Source organism: Etheostoma spectabile, chromosome 21 (assembly GCF_008692095.1).
Source record: "Etheostoma spectabile isolate EspeVRDwgs_2016 chromosome 21, UIUC_Espe_1.0, whole genome shotgun sequence".
In the NCBI taxonomy this organism is placed as follows: domain Eukaryota; kingdom Metazoa; phylum Chordata; class Actinopteri; order Perciformes; family Percidae; genus Etheostoma; species Etheostoma spectabile.
Window position 1 is genome coordinate 9326894 of NC_045753.1, and position 12759 is coordinate 9339652.

At 38.8% G+C, this 12759-nt stretch overlaps 1 protein-coding gene across 1 annotated transcript in view; it reads right to left on the bottom strand.

Moving 5' to 3' along the window:
* Positions 1 to 5615, bottom strand: part of myo1d (myosin 1D) — a 97500-nt gene extending 91885 nt beyond the window's left edge. The window contains exon 1 of the mRNA XM_032501500.1: positions 5100 to 5615. Coding sequence (XP_032357391.1) covers positions 5100 to 5194 — 95 coding nt within the window. The 5' untranslated portion in view covers positions 5195 to 5615. The remainder of the gene's footprint in view (positions 1 to 5099) is intronic.
* Between the last annotated feature and the right edge of the window lie 7144 nt (positions 5616 to 12759).

Genomic DNA, 12759 nt, shown 5'->3' on the forward strand with positions numbered 1-12759 from the left:
ACACACACTTTTGAATCTCATAAACATGATGTGCCTGTCTGCACACAGGAATCCCAACTCAGCTATGAAGAGGAGCTGCAGGAAACAATGAAATGTGAGGAGCAAAGGCGAGGGGAAATGCCAGCGTTCCTGCTTGCCTGGCCTGCTCCATATTATTAGAGACTTCCTGTTCAAAGTCCTCTTTAACTCCCCATAGATGGGTTCAAAGGTCAAATCACTCGGAGCAGTTCATTCAGTCACACAAACAGGAGCCTTTAGAATTTCACCACAATATTTTCACTGATTCAGACATGATATTCTATAGATGAGCTAAGAATATTTAGCCTCTAGTACATTTGCACCAGATATGGGGTGCATACCACATCTGGGCAAATCTGACCGTGTTGTGTGTTAAGCGGACTTAAAATAGTGCACACATTTGGGCTCCAATTGTGTTGTGCTATGGGATATAAGCCCCACCTAGGGCTGGGCAATATAGAGAAAATCAAATATCACAATATTCTTGACCAAATACCTTGATGTTGACATTGCATGGTTGACTATTGGTGCTTTAACAAAATGTTATTTACACAATGAGATTTTTGATAAATATTCTTCAAAAATGATTTAAGGACTTAGTAAGTACAGGTAAATAATAGAACAGATAGAACAGTCTGGTAAGTTCAGAAAATGACATCACATTACTGTAATGCACCCTGTAAAACCAGGAAAAGAGAACACTTACCATATTACGATATTACAATATTCAATTTGACATCGATATGATGCCCAGCCCTAGCCCCATCTGTCATATCCTCCAACAATTTAAAAACAAATCAAAAGAACTTTGTTTTTCCTGTGAGGGAACTTTGTTTGTGGTCAGCCCATTCAAAGACAACATACAATACATAGTCCGTATTAAATCATACCAGAGAATAAATATTAAATTACTAATGGAAACTAAAAACATCCATTCCTCTGAAGCACAAACACGTTCTTCTTGACCAATTTTCAATCATCTGCTCAAAAAGTTGTGTAGTGCGTTCAGTTTCTTTTACTCTGGAATATTAGACGCCCATTTGGAAGAAGAATAGAAGAAATCCTTCCATGATTATTTGGAAAACACATGGAAGTTTAGCAGGAATGTTTTTTCCTGGATTCCAAGGGACAGACAAAACAATGCTGCCTCATGAAAACATCTAGTGGCAGTAAAAATGTGCCGGGCACATACTGTAAGCGTACCGGACCATCAGACCTACACAGTGCAGATGCCTTTCCTCACTACGGTTAGGTTGAAATAGCTTCCTGTGATTTTGTCTGTATCTATCTATCTATCTATCTATCTATCTATCTATCTATCTATCTATCTATCTATCTATCTATCTGTTCATCAATCCATCCTGCTGAAGAGCTAGTGAGCTTGTGAGCAAGACACTGAATTCTTGTCATTTGTAAGGAAACTTCCCTGTAGCTAACTATGCCTGACTGCCATCCCTGTGGGCATCAGTTAAAAATCAATTTAGAAAACCAGAGAGCAATCTATATTAAAAAAACACATGTATTTTGATATTTTGATAATTCCCTTCAGTCTGTAACCTGCTGTATTTTCCTGTCACGAGTCGTTTTTAATCAGCTGATTCTCCTCCATAAACACATGTTGGTCCAATGGGCTGTGCCGCACAGTTTCAGCCCAAGAAATCGTATCTGCTGACTGGTCGATTCAGGCAAATTCCCAAGACCCTACAGGAATTTGGCTTGAACTTTATCCTACCAGACATCTCTACAGAGAGACTGGGCATTTGTTGGGCTCTATTTAGAGACAGGGAGGCTCTCTGGAACAGGCCACGCAGTTCAATCTAAAATCAAACCAAGTAAATGTTAACTTGAACAACCACGTCTGGCCCCACTGACGGGATACAAGCAATCTTTTCCAAATCATTCCTCACATGCAGCCACTTGGGGACTTGATTACTAACTCAACGTGGCAAGCACTTAATGGCACAAGTAGAAATCCCCTGCGCCGCAGTGTGATTCAGTTGGTTGCTACTCAAACTAAGGCAATGGTAGAGTCGCTAAATGGCGGCTGGCTGCACACCAAAGTTCGGCTTTTGAAATACTTCAAAAAAAATAATTGAGGGATTTTCAATGAGCAAAACCTGCTGAACATTTTCCAGTAAGAAAAAAAAAAGAAATACGTTCATTTTTTTAAGTGGGTCTAGACTAGAGCTGAACTTTGGTGTGCTGCAAGTTTTTTTTACGATGCCAAGCATTTAACTGTTAGGCAGTTTCCACATGTACTGTAGTGTAAAATACACCCAGGAGAGATGTGCAGACGTGCTCCAGCCCTACATGTTTTGGATAACTGTACCAGGACAAATGGAGACCATTAGATGCCTTGTGCCCTCCTGATCCCTCCTTTAGGCGATCCATCCACCCAGGCAAACACACTACCACATGCATACATGCGTGGTGCGCTCTAAGACTATGGGAAAGGGAGCAAAAAAGAAGCACTCCTAGCTGGTCACACCCTCTACAAATAATCTGCACACGGCATCTCCGGACCGAGCTGTCTAGCTGGAGGGAAAACAAACAGGCCTCATTTCCCAACTCTCTCCCATTTTCTGCCTGATGTAGTCTGGTTGCTCTCAGCCTTCTTGCCTGGCTGCCAGAGCTTCTGTCCACACCACTACAAAGTATCTCATTTAAGAGTTTTGGCAATAAAACAATGTTGACCAGAACTGCCATGTCCTCTATGAAACATGCACACCTGCCATTCTCTGACACAAACTATCTAAAGGCAGGAGAACCAGAGTGGATTAGATTTTAAATATCAACAGTTACTCAACAGCACAAGGCAACAAAATTACTTGAAATCACCAGGGTGCACCACACTTGCTTATAATAAGCAGATGAATGGCATCTTCATTCATCACCCTGATGGCAGAAAGGAAATCACAACATTTATGGTATGGAGGACATTCCTTCTTGTAAGTCTAAGTACGCCCTGTAGTTCACTCTAATTGGCCATAGAAAGGAAAACATGCAGCCTAGCCAACAACAGAAACCTGCATTACCTTAAAACCCTCCAAATATTTATTTTACAAGTCACTGCTGACAGTGTGTCTAGAATACTGGCTTGCAAATTCACTTTATACCAACTAGTGCAGTCAGCACAGAGAAATTATGTTAACAAGTGAGATGATGACAAAGGAGTTTTTATGAAGTGTTGTCATGCAAGCAACTACAGTACACACAGCCTGCATGACACACCAAAATAATATAAACCAGATCCAATACAAAGAATCCAGAAAGAAAGAATAATCAAACAAAATCAGATTCTCAGGCCTTCATGTCTACAACAAAATTCAAGTCACTGCAAGACTTCTGCACATATACAATATGTGCCCATATCTTCTTGTCTATGGCCTCTGTATTGCAATGTTGCAATGTTGTATTGTTCCAACATTATAAATGTAGTCTAATCCTCTTATCAATAAAGTCTTATCTTATAGATTAATGATGAAGCATAATGATAACCTAGGAAAATCTCGGTAATGATTAATTCAATAATCCATCTTGCCTTCTTTTCCAGACTGGTGTTTAGACAGTTGGTAAGGTTGGGAATCACCAGACGCCTCGCGATACAATATCATCCCGACACGATGTTATTGCAATTTTAAACATATCGCAATATTCTGTGATATATTGCAATTTATGACCTTTTTCCAACTTCAAATATTTCCCTATTTGAAATGATGTCCCCTAAAAGGAAACATTTTCAACATCACATTTTATTTAAAAAGATAAATTTCTCTGTTTCTTCATGTCACTTCAATTTTATTGCTGCAAAATGGAATTGTGAAGCAGACAAACTGAAAATACATAAATATAATGAAAGATCGATACTTAACGTCTGTGTATCGTTACAGTATTGCCACAGAAAATATCGCGATACTATACTGTATTGATTTTTTTTTCCCCCATCTCTAAAAGTTAGACAACTTAAACATATCAAATCATCTGTGGATGAGAACAGCCTATGTCAGGGGTCTTGTCATGTCATCATTAATCACCACATACCACCGAGAAATGAAATAGTGCCCAATTCCCACAAAGCAAAACCGCTCACTTACTGAAAGATTGTTGGCTCTAAGCTAGGAGCACACACATAACACGTAATTCTGGGAATAATATTTGTCTTTTTATGCATTTAAATCCTTGATTTTGGTTCTGGCATGATATTCTCAGACGCTTTTCTATCAAACGTGGACAACAGCTTACTTTTAAAGGTGTAAATATTACACTATAACTTATCCTAATGTTATCAGTTAAACGACTGTTCTATCACCTGCCATTGTGTTGTCAAAGACCTACTATTAAGGCAGTTTTCTCTTCTTGCAAAGCAGTTTCCAACTGTAGCAAGCTACACTAATGATGTCCTTTTGACATCTACTGTACCATGACTGTGTCCACACACACCACGTCCTGCTGAGCACTAAAAGCTCTCCCAAACTCAATAATCAGGGATCAGTTTGCACTCATTACAGATGGCAGAGATGAGGAAAGGAGATGAGAAGTGAAACTGATTCCAAGTCACAGTCCACATGAAACGTCATGTTAACACACAACTGATCTCTTCATTCACAAAGCATGCTTCACATCATGCTGACAATGAGCCACTGACAACACAGCTGATAGGAACCGGTTTGCATGATATGTGAGTGTGTCTTGGGTGGAGTTTCAAGCCACACACACACACACACACACACACACAAGGGAATTACCGGTTTGATCGAAAGAGGGCATGACATGAATGCAGCGATTGCAATGCAAAAATGACAGAGTATCGTTGCAGGTGCAGTGAAAGACATGCTGGGTTGTTTGGCAACTTGTTTTCATTCATATATTTTAAGTAGGGACCAATGCCAACAATAGAAGAGAAACAGCACTCTGAATGAGACAGGTAGCACCTGTTGAGTGGCTAAAAATAACACATGTCCGGCTAAAATGATGCTAAAAAGAAAGCCTACTACGTTTTTTCTGACGTGTTTCTCAACCATTATTCCCTTGAGCATTAGTGGAATTAAAGAAGGTAAATGGCCGCTGAACGGTTGGCTTACCTGAGTTTTAGGTTAGTCATGAAGTCCTCCATAGACACGTTGTCCAAAAGCACAAAATCTGCTTTTCCATACTCCAGGCTCTCGTGCTCTGCCATGCTTCTACCTTTTCTCTCTCACTGAAGCCCGTGGATGGAAGTTTTAACAAGTTGCTTTGAAGTGCCGACAAAAGGTGAACATTGGCGGGCTCCTGAGCACCTACTCTCCTCAGTGGTCAGCAGTGTGGTCGATGATTTCAGTCATGTTTGATTAAGGTCATAAACTGTTCCAAAATACCCTGTAGCTTCAAGTAGGTAGCTTAAATTATGCGTTTCTTTTCCTTATACGTCCGGCGTTTCTGTTAGAAATAGCAAATGGTCCAAAAATATCCTCATGCCCATACAAAGTTTCCTCTTTACGCAGAAAGGTAACCTTCCCGTTACATTGTGCGCGAGCTCCGTCAGTTTTCCTGGAGTGTGTCCCCTGTCGTCCCGGCCGACCATCCACCAATAGGATTGAAGCCTCCTCTCTCTATCCCCGCCCCCCGCCCTGTGGAGAGGTGTTGGTCAGACTGGTCAAATATTTCTGAAGACCACAGCTGCACTGTTCCTGATACATATTTCAGCGATGACGGGGCCACCTCTAAGTTCTGAAACACTCGCAGAAAAAAACGTAATGTTTTGGCCTGACGTTTATGATGCCCTCTATTACCATAAAAGGAAAAAATAGACCTCAACAGAATTTTCTCAATGGGGGATGAATGGAAGTTATGGCTTAGACCGCAGCCGTCTCATTTCAACCTACTGACTTCGCACTGTTATCAGCTGACCTAGCAGGTGTGTATCGCGTTCTTTGATCGGCCCACGTCGACTCGGAATGAGGCCTCCTGTCTGAAAGCTCCTGTACAAGAAGCTGAACACCAAGAACAGACTGCCACCAGCTACCCAGCAGGCTTACACTGATGTTAGTGCCCCATCTGGTGTAAAACACAGGCAAGTGCCTTTCTTAGATAGATAGATAGATAGATAGATAGATAGATAGATAGATAGATAGAGAGATAGCATAGATAGATAGATAGGATAGTAAGATAGATAGATAATATCAATGGATAGATTATTAATATTGTTGGATGATAGATAGATAGATAGCTAGCATAGATAGATAGATAGATAGATAGATAGATAGATAGATGATAGGGGATAGATGTAGATGGATAGATAGATATATCGAATGATAGAGAGATGAATGATAGATAGTATTGTTGAAGTTGATTAGATAGATAGATAGATAGATAGATAGATAGATAGATAGATAGATAGATGAGATAGATAGATAGATATTGTTAGGTTGATAGATATGTATAGATGGATAGAGTGGATGGATAGAAGATAGAGATTTTGTTGGTTGATAGATAGATAGATGAGATAGCTAGATAGGATAGAATAGGAGATAGATAGATAGATAATAGATAGATAGTAGATATTGTTGGTTGATAGATATTATAGATGGATAGATGGATGGATAGTATGATAGATATTGTTGGTGATAGATAGATAGTGATAGATAGATAGATAGATAGATAGATAGATAGATAGATAGATAGATAGATAGATAGATATTGTTGGTTGATAGATAAATAGATAGATAGTTGGTATTGTTGGTTATATAGATAGATAGATAGATAGATAGATAGATAGATATAGATAGATAGATAGAGAGATAGTTAGATAGATTAGATAGGACTTTTCGATAGATAGATAGATAGATAGATGTTATTGACAGATAGATCAATAGATAGATAGATACAGTACAGGGCAAAAGTTTGGACACACCTTCTCATTCTATGTGTTTCCTATGTTTTCATACTGAAGGCATCAAAACCATTAATGAACACGAGGAATTATGTACTTGACAACAAAGTATGAAATAACTGAAAACATGTCTTATTTTCTAGTTTCTTCAAAGTAGCCACGCTTTCCTTTTTTTATGGCGCTGCAAACCCTCGGTGTTCTCTCAGTGAGCTTCATGAGGTAGTCACCTGAAATGGTTTTCTCTTCACAGATGGGTCTTGTCAGGGTTAATTAGTGGAATTTCTTTCTTATTAATGGAGTTGGGACCATCAGTTGTGTTGTGCAGAAGTCTGCAACTTTTGCTGCAACTAGCAACAATGTTCATGGGCCTATAAAATGTCAGAGAATAGGGAAAAATGGCGATCATGAGTGCTAAATTGTTTCTTCAAATGTGATCTTTTGTCCGACTGACAGGCCAAAACCCAAAGAAATGAAGTTTCCGAACGCATAAGACAAAGAAAAGCAGCAAATCCTTACATTTCAGAAGCTGTAACCAGAGAATGTTTGATAGAAACCCTTGAAAATGACCTTTTTTCAAAATAGTTGATTATTAATCAATTATTAAGTTGATCAGATGACAGATAGAGTATAATGTTATGATGCAAACTGCGTATCAAACCAAATTTGACACTGTCACACAACTTTGTAATTGTCTTTGATATAATGTAATGTTCTATTCTCTTTATACGTTTAGTGGGACTAAAGCCCAGCACAGTTCTGTCTGTGCTAAACAACATCTGGGAAAAGGAAAAACTTTACTTGCACGCTGGATGAATTTTTAACTTCCATCTGCCTTCTAGCCTGGTATCATCCGGGAACAAAGCAGATTTTGGGCTCTGTGAGCAGCCAAGATGACACCATTACAAACACAGCCGCAGCTCAGACAACCATCTGGGGACAACAGTTGCACAATAGTTGTGTAAAAATGGTTTCTCACTTACTCATTATATAATCTCATAAATTTACTGTATTAATAATATGCACTTTTTGGAAGAACATGTAATTCAGGTACAGATGACTGGGGATTTTTTTTTATGAGAATGAATTGTGAATTATTTCAGCAGAGAAGTTTATATTTTTACTGTAATGATATATGTAATTCTTATTGTTTACTGCAAATGAAAAATACAAAGTAGACACTTAGATGTATTAATTAGATCATTATGTGAGAAATAGGAGAATTAAAAGGACTAGGAAATTAATATGTGCTATGTATGAAGGGAACACCTTTTTTTTAAAGATTGTTTTTGCGGCTTTTCTCATTATTTGATAGTGGCGGTGGATAGACAGTAAAGGTGGGAGAGAGATGGGGGATGACACTCAGCAAAGGGCCGTGGGTAGATTTTGAACCCGGGTCTCAGCCTACATAGGGCTCTTACTGGGTGAGCTAGAGGTCGCCCCCATGAACGAAACACATTTACAGTGGCTCGCATAAGTTTACACACCCATACTAAAGTTGATTAAAAAGAGGAATAAAAAAAACATCTTTTGCAAATTGATCTTAATGCCTTAATTTAAAAAAAAATTGGAAAATCCAACCTTTAAGGACACCAATTTTCTTTGTGAATGAATAATGCATTGTAAATAAATAAATGTTCTTCCTTAAAATACAAGGAGCATAAGTATACACCCCCCTATGTTAAATTCCCATAGAGGCAGGCAGATGTTTGTTTTTAAAGGCCAGATATTTCATGGATCAGGATACTATGCATCCTGATAAAGTTCCCTTGGCGTTTTTTATTTCTCTTTTTAATCAACTTTAGCATGGGGGTGTAAACTTCTGCAAGCCACTGTAATCTTATTAATATAAATAGTGAACTCTATTTGGTCTGCTTTGAATTGCATGTCCAACCTACTCAATGTGGACTAAGGAACTGTTAATGAAGCCAGGTGCCTTAAAGAAAAAAAGAAAAATCATCCATTTGTGAGCAGAAAGAAGTGCTATTGTTTAAGTCAATAGGCTCTGTGTTTGTTTGTGTGTTTGTTTGTATGAACCTAACTTTATGTAGTTGTGATTTGTGATTTTGTTTTTTTGTATTTAAATTTAAAATTGTATTTAAATCAATTGTTTAATCCAGTCTCATGCTCATGAATCACTTAAAGTGCTCATATCATGCTTTTTGGCTTTCCCCGCTATCTTTATTGTGTTATATTTCTTTTCTGTGCATGTAACAGGTTTACATAGTGAAAGTGAAAAAGCCCAAAGTCGCCCCCCCACGGGACTTACCATCTATAACAGAAAACACTGTTGACAAACTGCTCCAAACAGCTGTATCATAGTCCAGCCTTTACTTCTGTGACAAACATGTGTCAGTTTGCGTCACTTTGTAACACATGTTATAATGCTCGCCTGGCTGCTAGCATTGCACGCCCTCATACTCGGCTTCTGACTGGCTAGTAGTCCTAACCTAGGTACTGTCAGGGCCCTCATACTCTGTTTCTGTATGGCTAGTAGTCCTACCTTACATACAACTTCAACTATAAGAAGCAGGCGATGTCTGCAGTATCTGTGAAATTAAGAGACTACAATAAATGTAACTGCACCTTGTACTATGCAGTCAACAGTTTGCTGTTTGGACCAAAGCATCTAGAGGATAGAGGCCATGCAAGTGCTGGGAAAATAATAAATCATTAACATGATAAATCCGATTAAATATGGCTGACTCGCCTTTTCAAATACTGGAGATCTTCCAAACATGTTATGGTTCTTTATATCAGCATGCTAATAAACTCAACCACTGTCCAAATTCAACCTTACATACAGCAGTTACATCAGTATGTGACACAGTAAAAGCACAAACTCTCAGTTTAGGGGGTTTCTTTTTACACACCAGCTGCAAATGTAGACAGGTTTTGAGTCTGCGTGGTCAGCATGGAGTGGTAGTACTGTAAGAGTTGTTCTTTTGTCAGCACAGTTACTACACACTCACCACAGATGGACAAAGTGTGAAAACACTCAAACCAGCCTTTGTGTGAGGGCTGCGGATCATGCTGAACAGAATCTATTATCAAAATTAACATTACACAAAGACATGGAGAGTAGATCAGTCTTTTAAATTAGAGGAAAACAAGTGATTTTACAGAAGAAACTAGACTAGGTCTTGATGAGTTTCTCTTTGAACTCTGAGATCACAGCAAGCCAAGGTTATTGTTAAATCCAGGTGCTATTTTTGCCTTGTTCTTTCTGTGACATGGACCCAAACAAAATACAGCAAGTTCTACTCATAGATCAGAGTTAAACAAAGACTACTTATACTGCCTACACGTATGTGGGCGACCTAATCAAACCAAGCACAACTTGAGCACCATTACCCCGTCACTGCAATGATCTAGTAGTTCTTTACTGGAAAAGACCGTAGTTCTTCAGAGCTTGAAATATGATTGCCCCTCCCTGGTCCCTGGTCCCTGGTCCCTGGTCCCTGGTCCCTGGTGCCCCCCCCCCCCTCCGGCCAGGCAGCAGCACGGTCTCTGTTGGCAGCTCCTATGTTGGCAGGTTGTGATGGACAGTATGAGTAAGAGCACCAGGCCAAAGGTCACAGAGGGATTTTACTGGGCTAAACAATGTTGTTTGTCCTCAAACGTTAGTTTACATTTAACCTCTGTTGCGGTTTTAATGATTTCCAACTGCTTTTGTAAGCTACATTCAAGTGCTACCGTTTATCGACACCACCGGTCCAAATGTCGGCTGTTATTTCATAAAAATTAACAAATATTAATAATCAGTGTTGTAACAAAGACATTTGCTCAAGTTTCCATTCGCACTACTTCTACTTGGGGCCCTAGAGGTGGGACATTTCAAAATAAACTACTTCTGGCTTCTTTTTCAAACAATCGCTTTTAGCTACTTAAACTTTAGCACTGAGTATTTCTGATGTTTATTTATTCATTTTAGCTGACTTTTTTAATATAGCCTATCCATTAGTTTTAGCTAACATTTTAACCATTAAATACTATCAATTGCTTTCATCTGTCTAGATCATTTCTATTTAAATCCCTTTTATCTATCTAAATTATTTGTGTTGTTAATGTACAGTATGTTTTGTAAAGGGGGGCAGATTATAGCAAATTAATCTTGTTTCTTTTCCTATATATTTAGGACTTTAAATTTTGTGTTTTGCATTCAGTTGATTGCTTAATGAATGAAATAAACTCATATGAATAAATAAATAAATCTATTAAACTATTTCACCACCTCCCAATGCAGAAATTGGACATGATGTTCCTGCCTCGGTACTGAGAGTTTATTATCAGCCTTTTGTTTGTATAAGCTGAGATAAGGAGAAGGGCACTGTTGGATTCTTTCCACTCCTCGATGTAGCTGTGACGGCGTGGGGGTAAACATCCTGGTCCGTTGGCTGTATTTAGATCAGCTGCCGTTGGCCCCTAGGAGCTCCAGGCATAAACATAAGACTGACTGCATAATGAGCCTCAGGGGACATCTGAATACAATTTTCTAATTTAAAGAAGGAAAGGAGTTGGGTTTAAGAGATAAGGTCTGAATCCAGTCAAGTTCAAGCCAGATTCAGTATTTAGATGATCTTCCTGAACACTCCCTTAAAGAGTATCAGCTTATGATGTCATTGCTCAGTGGTGGAAGAAGTATTCTGAAACTTTACTTAAGTGATATGATAAAGAAGAAACCCCAATGAAAAATAAAAAGTTCTGCACTCAAACTTTCCCTTAAAGTAGGTAAAAGGTACTAAAGTTTATGTAAAAGTACTCATTATGCAAACAGCTCCCTTTCAGAATGTCATGTTTTTCATATACTAAGAAATTTATATTATTATATTAGGAATTATTAATCAAGAAGCATTTTAATGTTGTCGCTGGTTTAGGTGTAGCTCATTTCAATAGTTTCAAACAAAATCATTTTGAGAACTTTTCAATTAACAAACATTAAAGCATAGCAAAACACATAAATTGTAACACACACACACACACACACACACACACACACACACACACACACACACACACACACACACACACACACACACACACACACACACACACACACACACACACACACCTACCTTTGTGGGGACTCGTGATTGACATAATGCATTCCTTAGCCCCTTATACTACCCTTAACCATCACAACTAAATGTCTAACCCTAACCCTAACCATAACCTGATTCTAACCCTAATCCTGGTTTTTGGACCCCACGAATGTAGTTAAACAAGAAGACACTCATACACATACACATACACATACACACAAACACACACACACACACAGGGCTGCTAAGTAAGTATACGCAGAAAGTGCTAGACAGTAAGTATGTGTATGAAGTGTAGAAAATGTATTACAAGTACCTAAAAAGTAAATTACTTTTCACCATTGCCATTGCTAACATATTAACATCTTTCTCTCTCCACATAGTGTACATATGAGACACAAAAAGCCAACAGAAGCTTGTTATCTGTTATTAGAACTCTCTATAGGCTCTCACCATTTAGCTGCATGAGCATCACATTTCCCTCATCGCAAACAACCACGAGACGTCTCTGTCTCCCCATGGTGACCTCTGTCTCACTGGGCTGTGGGCCAAAAGAGGAAAGTTTTAGAAGTGTGATCCAGCTCGTCACTTGCTGGCACAAAAGTGCCGTAACACAAGCAGGGTGGGAGCTTCATAAATCTTTCAGTGGTAAGACTTTTTTAGAGCCTGAAGGTCTGGTGACTGCAGGGTAGAGTTGCTGAACTCATCACCAGCTTCAGAACAGATCCAGTGACAGTGACATAACATTCACAAAGATTTATTGACTAGCACATAATGATAGAAAATTGTCTTCGTTTAGGGGTTTACTAGTCTCGCTTTGCCAGACCTTCCTCC